Genomic DNA, 13,036 nt, shown 5'->3' with positions numbered 1-13,036 from the left:
GAAAGAAAGAACTTTTCAAGTCCAACTCCTTTATTCCTCATGTTTCATTCCTGTTATTGAGAAACATAAAAGATGCTAATCACCATGGTTATTTATGGTATATGCGATACGTACAATGAAGGCAAGAGGACACTTGCATGAGAAATGAAGAGAGCATCAGCATTCGTCATGTTTTAAAGAGGCTCCACCTCGATATCAGGTGAATCTTTACAATCTCATACTTCAGACTTTTTCCCGAAATAGGTACGCTAATCATGGAAAAAAAGAGAGATTCTCTTATTTTCAATTTTACTTCTACGTGTATTTATTCCAAATTCAGTTGTTATCAAAACTTTTGCACACAAACCACAGAGAAAACACAAAATGCATTTAATATTTTTCAATAAATTTATCAAACCTAAGACAAGTTTAGGTTTGACAGATTTTAAAAAATATTACCAGTCTGAGAGTAAAGTACAAATTGATAAAAAAACAACAGAAAAAAATACTTCCTTTTTTATTATACCGCCTGATAGTGATGATCAAACTTCTCCTGTAACAACGTTGCTGCCAGAGATATTACTGCTGGATGACTTACACACTCTGCCACCATCTGCCTTATCTCTTCGTCACGTAGTTCAAGTTTGACCTCTGACCCAATCTGCTTAATATTCAAAACCTCCTGGTCGCTGTGAACTGAGTGGGCATGCTGGCTTTCTTTATATATCTGGCCTCGGCATTTTACAGGGACAACAAAAGCAGGCAGCAGCTCATTCAATTGTTTTGGGATTGGTTCGTCTGAATCGGCTCTTGGCAATTTTGGCCGAGTTTCAGATCCTGTTGTCTCGCAATGGGGTCTTTTCCGTTCCCCTCCTTCGTTTGGATTGGCCACCATCTTGTCCCTACTGCAAGGACCCTTCTCTTCCACCTTGAGCCTATGACCTGTGCCTGCGTTGGAGCTATGTGAAGGCTCGGCGGAGTCAATACGGCCAAATCTGCAGCTGAATGGGCTGTTCAGTTTCAACGCCTCATCAACCTCAGTCGGTGGTTTTCCATCTTCACTTGTCTTCGGAGGGATCTTTGCACCTTTCATTCCCTCATTCTGTGCAGTCAGGGCGCTGTCTAAGTCTGGTTTGTGAGGCCGAATATTACGGGTACTGTTTGCTGCATGCTCTACTGAGTCTCTGGCCTCTTCAGTAGTGCACGCCTGTTCTGATCTGCATGAACTTTCTTGGAGCGCTGCCCTGACATAACTGTAATTCACCTCTTCAGAGCAAATGGCCTGTGAAAAGTATAAAGAGGAATAACACTGAATTATGAATAGTGTATTGAAAATCCTGATCAACAAGAGGGATATGCCAATTTTTTTTAAATTTGAACATGATTGTGATCACATTTATCTATAATCATACACTGCATTTTCTTTTTGTTATTTTTTAGCTTCCTCTGTCTTTGATGGGAAAAAAATTTGTAACGACTTATCATTTCCTGTAAAATAGACGGCTAATTTCAGAGAATAGGGTCCAAAAGAGAGACATGGTTGTGTCCTTGTTACATCTGACCTTTGGTGTTTGGCACGGAAATATCATCAGAATTGATTTCAAACTATTACTATTTGTTTGGCAGGTAATTTGCATTAATTCATCACTCTTGGAAATTAGAAAAAGTGGTCTGAACTTACATCATATGTCAGATGTGGCAGGGACACGAAAAAAATGGACCCTTATAAATTTCTGGAATTACCCATTTCATTTGAATTCATGTACACAGCTGTCAGTGCTTTCTAGTACCCTCAAAATATTCTCATGGGTGCTTTTTGGCAAGCGAATGTACATGTACGCATTTAACTTTTCACAGCATCATGTCCCTCCTGAGTTTTTGTTTACCTCTGTTGGACAGACCCATTTCCTGGGACCACATGAGTTGGACATGAGAATGGAAACGAGTAGTCTGGTTACGGCCTCCTGCACTCTGCTCTCCCTGTCGCTCTCCTGTTGAGGGAAAGAATGCAAATGAAACTCGCTACATAATTCACTCGGCAATAATTCGGCACTTGATAATTTTGGAATAGGAAACCTGTGATTATAATATTTGTCACATGGTCATACTTCAGAATTTAAAACCAGTGGCCAATTTCAAGAAGCTGCTATAGCACAAAATTTGCTTAAGCGCGAGAAAAGCTTTCTTGATAAATCAGGTAACCAGCCAAAATCTCCATGTGATATATATTGTTTTGGGATGGTTTTTAGCTGTCTTTTGGTTATCTTGACAATTGGATAGACTTTGAACTGGTAACCTTTGTTTTTTTAGCAAGGTTTTTTCATGCTTAAGCAGATTTTGTGCTTAAGCAGGTCTACGAAATTGGCCCCTGGAATTAGACATCTCTTTTTGTGCGTACTGCAACTCACCACGTCCACCCACGAATTGATGCTGATTGACACTTCCAGGGACTCCACGAAATGCCACCAATGCTTGGGAACAAACAACACCTCTCCTGGTTCCAGGGTCAATACGTACGGCGTGGATTCCACAAATTTGGGGTAGCGGTCAACGGCTGGGTTGGCGATGTTGATGGGGCTGAAGATGCTGGATTCCTCATAGGGGATCCTTGTTGGGTAGAGGAGGCTGGTCTGACTTGGAGGAAACAGGTGCCATCGCTTTCTGGGGAGAGAGGCGGGGGATTCATGAGCAATAGACTATTTGGGCAGATAGAGTGAGGGCTTTGACTCAACTGAAAAGTGCCGAGACACCCTTATGGATTTTTTTGCTGAGGAGCGCTTGGGAAATCTTGCATTGGGAGGGGAGGGGTAATACTACATATATGTTGTTGCTGCCATTGGTGATTCCATTTAATCTCTTTGTTTTGTCCTTAACCGTACATGCAACATGGCCTATGCTTTTTTCATGGGGTCTTCCAAAAATGCCAATGAGGATCCATGCCTGACCGTACGGTTACCCTGCCTAAGTGTAGGTGTCAAGGTTTCATGGCGATCATAATTGACATCCTAGAGGCAAAAGTGGTGGTGCTCTTACTGAGTCATGTCACTATCATCCCACGCTCTTCAAGGCCCTCTTAATTTGCCATCAACATTTTTTAAGCTAACCGACAATACCTATAATCCAACAACAAAGCTTTAAGGGTTGGTTTTCATCATTGGCTGTTGAATGTAGCATCAGTCAAACATTTCTGTGACAAAATTTAACCTACAAACAAGTTTTATGCAGTTGGGTATACCCCAAACCTTACAGACAACCTACCTGCCATATATCTGAGCCACCAGGTTGAAACCATAGGTGTCATAATGCCCCGGGGTGAAGGCCCCTTCACTGCCAATCCATATGGTGCTTTGCCGGCCGTCACGGTGCTCAAATCCCAGGTCTGACCAGCGCACAGCCTGGAACCAAAACTTTGCAAAGTTCATGTCTTTCCAGATCCTTTAACATCAACAGCTGCCTGGAAGCTGGGGAATGGTGCAAGACTAGGAAGTAAAAAGACTGGTTACCAGATACCCTGCCCCCGACAAGTTAAAGTGGACTGACGATACACTGGTTTTCTGCTTGGTATAGGGTTTCTGTGGGGGGGGGGATTTTGGGCCTGGATGTTCCAAGCAGAAATGTCAAGGTTTGTGACAAAATTTAACATCAAAATAAATGGAGAGGCCAAGGCATACATGAATATCTAAAGCCTAGCTAGAGTGTCAGTCACACAGGTAAAGGCTGCATTTATGCCACTTCCAAGAGAATCAAGTTTTTGCTGATGAGAACTTTTCCATGGGGCACCGTGGCTAAGACGAGGCCAACGGGAGACAAAGTGTCTTAAATCAAAATGATCCAGTCAGTAAATTAAACTTTCATAATGACCCGCCCTTTTTCATTTTAAGATTGAAGACTGTGCTCTTTCAGGGAAAGAAAGTATCATGCTACCCTCTGACCCTTCCCATCCCATTGTTGACCGAAAACCATGCACAAGTTCTACAATTTATCCGTCTAAATGTAAGCACACCTCAAGAATCTCTGGGTGATCCTCAAAGAGAAAAGCCATCTGTTTGTAATCCACATAACACCAGTGCTCTCCTCTGCTGTATTTCAGTAATGGATTCGGGGAAGTCCCTGACCAGGCTGAGGTAGCATCACTCCTCAGCCACTCACAAAACTGATGCAGCGTTGCCTCTTCATGGACACAATCTACCTCCCACAGCACTGACTCTGGCATGAATAGATAGTGGGCAACTCTTTATGAGTAAGTACGTAACACCAGGAAAAAGGCCTAGTACATAAGAAAGAGCAACTTTTAAAAATCACCTTTTGGTGGTTTTAAATTTGTGTTTACATTCAATGGTTAAGTTTGTCTACCTTTTGTTATTTTAATAATCACTAGGGTGTTGCAATCTACATGTATTTTACATGTACATGTAGGTTTCTATCTGTGTACCTGAAATGGAAGCAAATACCAAAGCAAATGATTGTATAATATGGAAGGGCTGCGTAGCATCGTGATCAGAATAATGACAAGAATATAATATCAAATCACTGCTCTGAAATATGTGATTGCTATTCAAAAAGTAAGTTAGTCCAAATGACCAGGATGACTGTGTTTGATACTGTGCTAGGAAATATAAGCCTTTTTGTAATCTCATGTGCGCATGCGCGAACTTCAACCTAGCAATGGAAAGAGAAGATAAACAAAACCATCACGCTCTGTGTCAACGTGTCATTTGTACGTGCCATTGAGGGGGTGCATTCCACCAAATCATTGGATTTCTGTGCATGAGCTCGTGAATATTTTGTGATCGAACAGGGTTTTTACAATCAGACATGTATGCCATAACCAGGAGGGATCACAGAAATATTTCTGTAAATCCTGAATTTGGGACTGGTGGTTTCCTGTTCAGGGTATTTCTTGCACAAAAAGCCCCAGCCTGCAGGTTAGAGGTGGGCTACATTCAGAGCTGAGTACATAGTTTTACAACTATTTTGGGAGTATCTTCGGGGAATGGCGAATAAATAAAAATCGCATGGCTAAACCCTGTAAAATTGAAACAAAAAGTGGACTTCTGGTCATATTCTTGAATTTCCAATGAAAAAACAGGCGGTGCTATTTCGGTCTGATTTTGTACTGTTTTCTATGGACGCATATGTAGTGCAACCTTGAGGGAAAACTTCCCATATAATTGTGAGTCTTTCAGTGCTGGCACTTTCTAATATTGAATCTCCTCTCAACTTGGGCTAGCTGTTTCTGAATTCATGACAAACCGAATTTCACGAATTATCTCATCAATGACACAGATTAATTAACCACTTTGCTGTAATCAAAAGGCATGCGCGACCATGTTGTTGCCAGTGGCAACATGTTGTTTATCTTCCAAAATGGCACCATATTACCCAGCTCCACTAGTGTGGCACGGACCCTCGCTACCGCTCCATCGTTAGCCACACATCCGTACATGCATGTATGCAATTTTCTGTCGGCGTGGTCAGGTGGTGAAATCTTTGGCACACCCTCTTAATCGTAGGCACAATTTTTTTGCATACACAAATGTTTCATTAGTCTCTCGGAGAGACTCTCTCCGCTTTCGGATGACCATTATTTGAATGATGTCTCTCACGTTGTTTTGGTAATTGTCCGTTACTCCCAATCCCAGAACTGTGCAGCACTATACTCCGCGTGCCTCACGGTCGACAGTTCCCTAATGTCACTGTCACTGTGTCAGTCAGGTGCACGAAACAAAAACTCACCAAGTGATTTAGCAGAATGCGGGCCAGTGCGGATCGTTACTTTCTTCTCCTGTAAAACTGATGCTAAATAATTTGGAGACCACTGTCGTGAGGGCCAGCATTCAAGCAAACCTTTTAGCACTACTGGTTCTGTAAAAGTCTCGTTCAAGCGTTTGTAAATATCCCTTGAACTTTCCATTGTCATCTTTTTCTATTCGTGGGAGCAGCCATATCAAAAGTCGCCCTCTATTGACGTTATCAACAACATGAAGAGCGCCACCGGGCAGTGTTATCAAGCGAAAATTGAGCTTCGTTTTTATAGCCAGAGGTCGAGTTCGGGCGGCCTGTTCTTGTCACGGGTTTCTTGTTCTCGCGCTCGAACGGCGGGAACACGACTCAAGAACACTGTTCTCGGAATCGGATCACACACCACCTCCTCGTCAGGGTTTTACAGGAACACACGGAAAAACTCGTGAGATTTTGATATTTGAACAGCTGCAAAAAGTAGAGAGATAGCTTCCAAAGCCATAGACAATGGGAAGTTTTGCAAAATTAACATTAATTATTTTCCGTAACACAGAAATGAATGTTCCTGTTTATATAGAAAAGAATTCAGTCCATCCAAACATTAACTCTCGAATAACGTAGCCGACAGGGACGCCTCCATGTTGCATGTTGCTTGTCACTAACTACCATCGGTAACCGGTTGTTTGTTCCCCGTTCGAGCGGCCGACCCACGAACAACAAATCGAGCTGTTCGTGAACATACGGGAACAAGCCGCTCGAACTCGGCCAGAGGTACTGCAAATGCGTTATTATATTAATTTTGCTGAACTAGCCTACTGTTTCAAGTTCACTGAATGAACTTGAAGCCTGTCGTCACATATGATGTTATTCGATTAAAAAATGACAGTTTTACAACTTAACTTAACATTTAAATAAATTTCTGCCTATTTCTTGTATCAGCACCGGAAACTGAGAAGTATGTAGGTTTCGGATACCTTGACCCGTGACCTTGTCATTATAGTACCGACATTTTTTGGGACGCCGAAAGAACTTGCATATTTTCATTGAATTTCCCGGCCAAATGAAAGATTCGGAGGTCATGATGGTTATGAGTCTTCCCTGTTTTTACACGGAGCAACATTCGGGCAAACATTCAAGCCGTAAGCAAAATGGATCATCCAATTTAATGAGTTTGAAATGTAAAAACAAGCACTTTCACAAAACAGTCAATTGGTAACCAAATTCCATTCGAAGCAGCTCAAGCTACGTTAAAATCCGGCCATCCGGAGAGTCTCTTGCCAGTAGCTAATCCAGCATTTGTGAGATGCCACCAAATGAATTCAAAACGGCATTAGGTTATTCATGTGGAATTCACTTGCACGTTCTGTGCATTGGTGCAGCGCTGGTTTGTCAACGCTCGGATTACCGATTTACTGTGAAAGGCGTCAAACTCCAGTACACATAGGGAGATAATCACAAGGCAGCTCGAGGGGATAATGAACATGCATGGGAATTTCAACTGTGGATAGTGAACGCTTGATGGGGTGTGGGACACTCATGACTACAATTATTTTAACTGACGACAAAGCATGCATCAACTACACCGAAAAGTGTCTCAGGTCTGCTGCAGTCAACCTTATGCATGTCATTTGCACAGACTTTCATAACTGTGTTTAATCCTTTTGTATCTCCGTATTTTCTTTCTTTGAATAAAAGAAAAATGAGATGCTTAAAAAACAGGACTTCAGTAACCTTGAAATGGAAATAAAAAGGGAAGTAAGACAAAGGATATACATTTTACATAATGATGAAGAGTCCGCATTATGTTTTCGCTGAGTTCCCCTTTTCTTTGATGCAAAAGTATAAAACTGAATGGGCCAAAGTGCAAAAAAAAAAAAAAAAAATCAGTCGTATGCAAAAACACTATGACCACGCTTTAAACGCCTGGGCGAAAAATGTTTTCATGTTCTGCAGCATATCGCGCTTGCCGCCAGGGAGACGTCATAATGACGCTCAAGACATTCCATAGATCGTTCTGGTGCAGCTCTAATGAATTCACATTCACAGTCAATATCCATTGATCTTGATCCTTTGATCCATCTGTGTTTCTACCTGGTCCCTCTATTCTCCACGTGCCATCAGATATCTTAATGCTGCATGAACATGGCATACCTTTTCGTCTCACCGCACGCCAACCTTTTTTTCCAAGCTTCTTCCGTTCGTGATGGTTAGCAGGTGTTCTTTCCCCTCCGGTTCTCTAACTGATTTTTATCAATGTGAAGTGTAAGCAGGGTAATGATACTAAATGTTGCAAAGATGAGGTCACTCTGTCAGGATTTTTGTTTGCCATCAGTCCTACTAATCTGATTCCGGCGATATAGACGTGCCCTAGCTGGGCTATAGGATCAGGTAACAACTCCCAGGGAATCACGTTTGGGAGTAATTGTTATTTAATTATCGATTTCTGTTTAATAATTCACTCGTGTCCTGTCTGATCAAGACTATAGATTGCAAAAGAAACGAGCGTCTCACTGGATGATCACATTTCCCCGGACAGGTTTTTAGGATGCCGTGCCTGTGGCGCGCGGAACGTGCGTCAACTCACAATGCGTTGTCGCACGCCCGCACTCGCTATCTCGAAAGGTAAAGGTATCCATCGTGGGTTGTTTTCTTACCACTTGGCTGGCCACAGGGACATGCATCCTCGGAATTACTGATCACACATTTTGGCTCCTCAACCTCATGTCTGATTCCAGTGAACTTTGTCCAGTCCTGCACCAGGTGAGCATTGACGGCATTGAGAATTGCTCTGGCCAATATGCTACACGTGTGGACAAAATCGTTTAATTGCTGTCGTTGAAGGTATTATGAACAAAATGACAACAGTTTAATCATCACGTGTGCTGGATCAATTCACGACTGCGTGTTCATTTTCTGAACGCGCCTTCGATGCCACGCCCATAATGCCGTGCCAACTGCAGTTTCTCATTTATATGTTGAAAGTACTCGCTGCATACAAGAAATGTGCCCGTTAGGTCACAGTGCCCATGGGGTTTACATAAGGTGTACGCATTTGACGAAAACGGAAGGCATGATCGACACTCGTGGAGCAGGGATGGATCTTCCCTGCTCGGCTAGTCATAGCGGATTGTGGTGTTCGGAAATGGGTTGAAGAAACCTGACTCAGAGATACCTTCTGCCTTCTGCATGACAAAATACTTGTGAGTGCTAAGAATTACACCACGATGTTGACACTGGGAGTTCGAGTTTAATCTGATAATCTGAGAGACATGCATTGGGGTGGGCACTCCACAGGACGGACAAAATACGAGGGGCAGTGGAACGGCTATGAAGAGATCGAAATATAGACCAAAATACACTTATTTTATAATCAGTGCTCTGAATTATGTAATTGCCGAGCTTTCGGTTACTGGGTACCTTCATCAGGGCAAGCAGATTCAGTTTTTGCCCTATGGAGAGATCGAGGTGGACATTGTAAATCGTCACTCTTTTTGGTCTATAGAGAGGATCTGGATCTCACATCTGCTTCTGATGTGTATTAAGTCATCCTGGGCCCAATTTCACGGCGCAGCTTAGCACGTGACGATTTCACGCTTACAGGGGCTCCGCGTATTTCATGGAGACTGTCAGCAGTGAGTACAGCTAAAGACATGATGCTAACCTTGGAGGAAAGATTTGCTTGAATTAAGTGACGTAATGATAGAAATCTATATTTGCGCACAACCGTTAGCACAACCATAGAGGCCGAGCACTGCCATTAAAGGCCTTGTCCGAAACGGGCTCACAGAGCTACGGCTGGGTCTAATGTCTTGGTGTCTTAACGTATCTCATATGGAGCGAAGTCCTAGACCTAGCTCTTGATATCAGATTTGGACATAGCCAATTTAGCAATTTTTCTACTAAATAAGCACGACTTTTCTGCTAACTATTAAACAGCGACGCGAAATTGGGTCCTGTAAATAAGACAACATAGAAGACTTCAAGAAAAAAAAAGTTGTATAAGGGGTACGATTCTCTGATATGAATTCAGATTGTGAGTGGCCCACAAACGTATATAATGTTATGAGTACAGGAGTGACGTTTTGTAGGATTTTCCACTTTGAGCGCCAGCATCTTGATTTCCAGGTTGATTTCAATCCACTCTCATTGAGCCAACGGCGGAATCCTCAAACCCCCGACGGTTTCTCCGATATCGTTGGAATGCCTTAATTTGCGAACCGTGCTTTCAGGAGTTTTTTCCAGTAATAACGATCATTTCAACACCAATTCTGTGAAAGTCGGGCATACTGTTCTCGTGGAACGCCCATTTTTCTTAGACAGGTTGGCCAAAAATCTTCTTAACGAGTTCAAAGAACGTGTATGTATGATTATCACATGAACTTTAAACGACCGCACACACAAAGCCCATGGGGCTACAAAGATGCACTTATACTGAATGTTTTTACAAGTTTATATGCATGCAAAGATTTTAAAAAAAATCACCAGATCGGGCTATCTGAAAACCTCCAGCTCTTTTAGGGTTGGAGGCCGTTGAGAAGGAAGGTTTTCTTCGAATGGATCATTCCCCTCAGGAAAGAAAAAAAGTGAAATACAGGAAAAAAAATCACAAAACGCAAAAACGGGAATGATCACGAGATTAAACACGGGGACAGATACCAATTAATTCAGAGAATTGTCCAGAAAGTAAACGAGCAAACAAGCTCGATATCAGAGAATAGCCTTGAGACCCGCCTACGACATATTGGCATTCTCCAGCCGCCGCTGCAGTGAGGTATTGTGATTTTAGTTCGACGATCGTGACTGAATTGCAAAGGCCGGTCTCCGTGCTCCGGCGTGCGTCATCTCACAGTCCCAGTTGTGGCTGACGGGCTCTGTATCCATGGTGCATTTATGAAAGGACAGATTCCCGACGATAGCCACTGTATGAGGTTCGGAGGAACGCAAACCATTACCTGCACCCAACAGCAAAGTTTAATCGCTTTAAGCTTCTTGAGTGAGTTCATCAGCACGAGTTTTCAATTAATCAATCAGGATTCATTACACAAGAGGATTTATTGTAAACTCCTCAACTGTCAGTCGTAGTAGTCACTGTCAAGTAGGTGTCACTGTTGGTGAAGCCATTTAACCAACGTTGCTTGGTCCCTAATAGCACACGCAAAATAAGACCCCTACTTGGTTTACGAGTTCAGTGGGCTTCCAATTAACCTTTGGATGTAAGCCCCCCCCAAAAAAACCGGCAGTGAACAGGAATGCATGTGACCCCCAACCGCCAGTCTGGACCCGCGCCTGCTGCACGTTCACTTTTATTTTCGTTACCTTTACCCCGTCTCCCTCTCGACATACACCTCCGTAATTCCCACTTGGGTTTTCGTATCGGAAGATACTGTTGGATTTTAGATGTACGGTCTGACAGGGAAGCTGCAGTGCAATTTTTAAAAATAATGCAAACCTTAACAATGGGCTTTCACATGTCAGCTATAACGTCATGTTCAAGTTGTGTTTTACTGTTTTAAGTGGTATATTGCTGGTTTTTTTTATATTAATGAGTATTTCCATAAACATGAGCAAAACTGTGATGTAATCTCAGGAAGAGGCTCTCAATGTTTCATTGGTTTGTGCCCAAAAAAGGGCCCAAACTGCTGGCCTCAAATTTCCTTTCTTCGGTGATTCATTGTTGTGTTTTCACTGAGTTAATGTTGGGTTCACAGTTTGAACAAACCCCATGCCCTGAAACATGTCTTCACTGGATTACGTTGCAGCAACAGTGCCCTCAGTTGTCCAGGAAAGCATGGACAATTTTTTGTTTTAAAATTGCACTTTTCAATGCATTTAACCGAAAAGAGATGTCAAATAATTTTTATACACTGAAGGGGAGTAAAAAGTGGCATTAAAATGGAGTCTCAAATAACTTCGTTGCCACTACACTTAAACGTCTCCTGATTACTCGCTAACATCGTCGATCTCCAGCATGAGGCCATACATATTGACGATCTCTGGATGGAATGAATCATTGTCACACTCACAACGCCACTTCCCAAATAATTATTCGTAGAATTCCATACTACGCGTTTACCAGTGCTATCAATTTCTCTTAAACTTTCTTTTCAGGGCCCAAGATGCTTGCCATGCCTTGGCTCCAGCAAGCGAGAATGTTGTTTTCGAGCACGTCTTGTCTTGTCCCGAGGGATTGAGAGAGGTTCAATCAGCAAACACCACTTCTGATGATGAGGCAGCTTCGATGTAATCTGTTTTCTGAAAGGAACAGGTCCATTTGGATATGCCTCTGACGCGGCCCGTACCTGCACTGTATATAGCTGGATATCAAAATCATTGCCCAACATCTGAACATAGTTGTTGCAGCATGACCTTGGGTGCAATAGAATTGATACTTTCATATGACTTGTTGCGTGTGACAGACATGAGTGGTACTTACAAAAATATTATGTAGTGTACAGGGTTATTGATTGAAGAAACACGCATGAATGGTACAGTGACGAAAAAGGCCCAGGCCAGTCCATGAAGTCCTTCGCCTTGACGTCACACACATTTTTGACGACGCAAGTTTGGAAGTGAACAGAGTTTTCTAGAATGATAACGTAGTGTGTATACACTTCTTATCCTTGAGTTTACTGTTCATCCAAATCGTATATACCTGCTTCGCTTTTCCAAGCTTATTATTAACAACCCTCGAACAGGTTTATTTTGATTGAACAATCTATTAATTAGAGTGACATTGTCAGCCTAACTTGTTCAAAGCCTGAACAGATTCACTGGCTTTCAACTCGTGGCTCTCATTCTGTATCAATATGCAACCTCAGTGGGATTTTATTGCAGTTGCTGCCCAGGTGTCAACAGTTAGCAGGGCGCATTTTGGAGATGTTGATTTCAACTCGGATCAAATGGAGCGGTGTTCTTCAGTTTCTCAATACATCTGCAGTGACGCATACAGAAAGGGTGAACATAAATTGATGTCTTATTCACACTTTTAGAGGCGAGAGGCGATTTGTGGTAACACTCTCCCCATCCACCCCTTCAGCACCCCCCACGAACACCAGGCTGAGAAATCATGAATCTAGTAGCTATTTGATTTCGACTGAATACTTGTTTTCCCCAACTTAAATAAATAAATCAGCGTACAGGGCCCGAAAACTTTATCACGGTCGCTACATTATTTTCTTTGACATCTCTTGCAAAGTTATCAAAGTCGTTGCAGTACGTCTTGATAATTGTGCCTGACATGTCACGTGCCACAATTCGATCAGTCTGAATCCCCGTCGCCTCTGATCGATCCCGACCCTTAACCCCTTTTACCTTG

The 13,036-nt window shown here is 42.5% G+C and overlaps 1 protein-coding gene across 3 annotated transcripts; it reads right to left on the bottom strand.

Annotated features, from left to right (window-relative positions):
• Positions 1-12: 12 nt before the first annotated feature.
• hspbap1 (HSPB1 associated protein 1) lies at positions 13-5,956 on the bottom strand. Of its 3 annotated transcripts, XM_087140067.1 has the most exons (6): positions 5,716-5,956; positions 3,983-4,185; positions 3,238-3,374; positions 2,388-2,640; positions 1,866-1,970; positions 13-1,261 (listed from the first exon to the last, which is right to left on the bottom strand). In XM_087140067.1, the coding sequence occupies exons 1-6, from the start codon at positions 5,897-5,899 to the stop codon at positions 500-502; spliced, it is 1,644 nt and encodes a 547-aa protein (XP_086996193.1). In that variant the 5' UTR covers positions 5,900-5,956; the 3' UTR covers positions 13-499. The 3 variants fall into 3 exon arrangements, with proteins under 3 accessions (XP_086996193.1, XP_086996194.1, XP_086996195.1); XM_087140068.1 differs by lacking the exon at positions 5,716-5,956 and having other exon boundaries at positions 3,238-3,440; positions 3,983-4,123; XM_087140069.1 differs by lacking the exon at positions 5,716-5,956 and having other exon boundaries at positions 3,238-3,458; positions 3,983-4,121.
• Positions 5,957-13,036: the final 7,080 nt, after the last annotated feature.

This window comes from Acanthaster planci, linkage group LG08, assembly GCF_054643075.1.
Source record: "Acanthaster planci isolate LZ-2023a linkage group LG08, COTS_SCS, whole genome shotgun sequence".
Lineage (NCBI taxonomy): Eukaryota > Metazoa > Echinodermata > Asteroidea > Valvatida > Acanthasteridae > Acanthaster > Acanthaster planci.
This window is presented reverse-complemented; position numbering and strand designations above follow the sequence as displayed.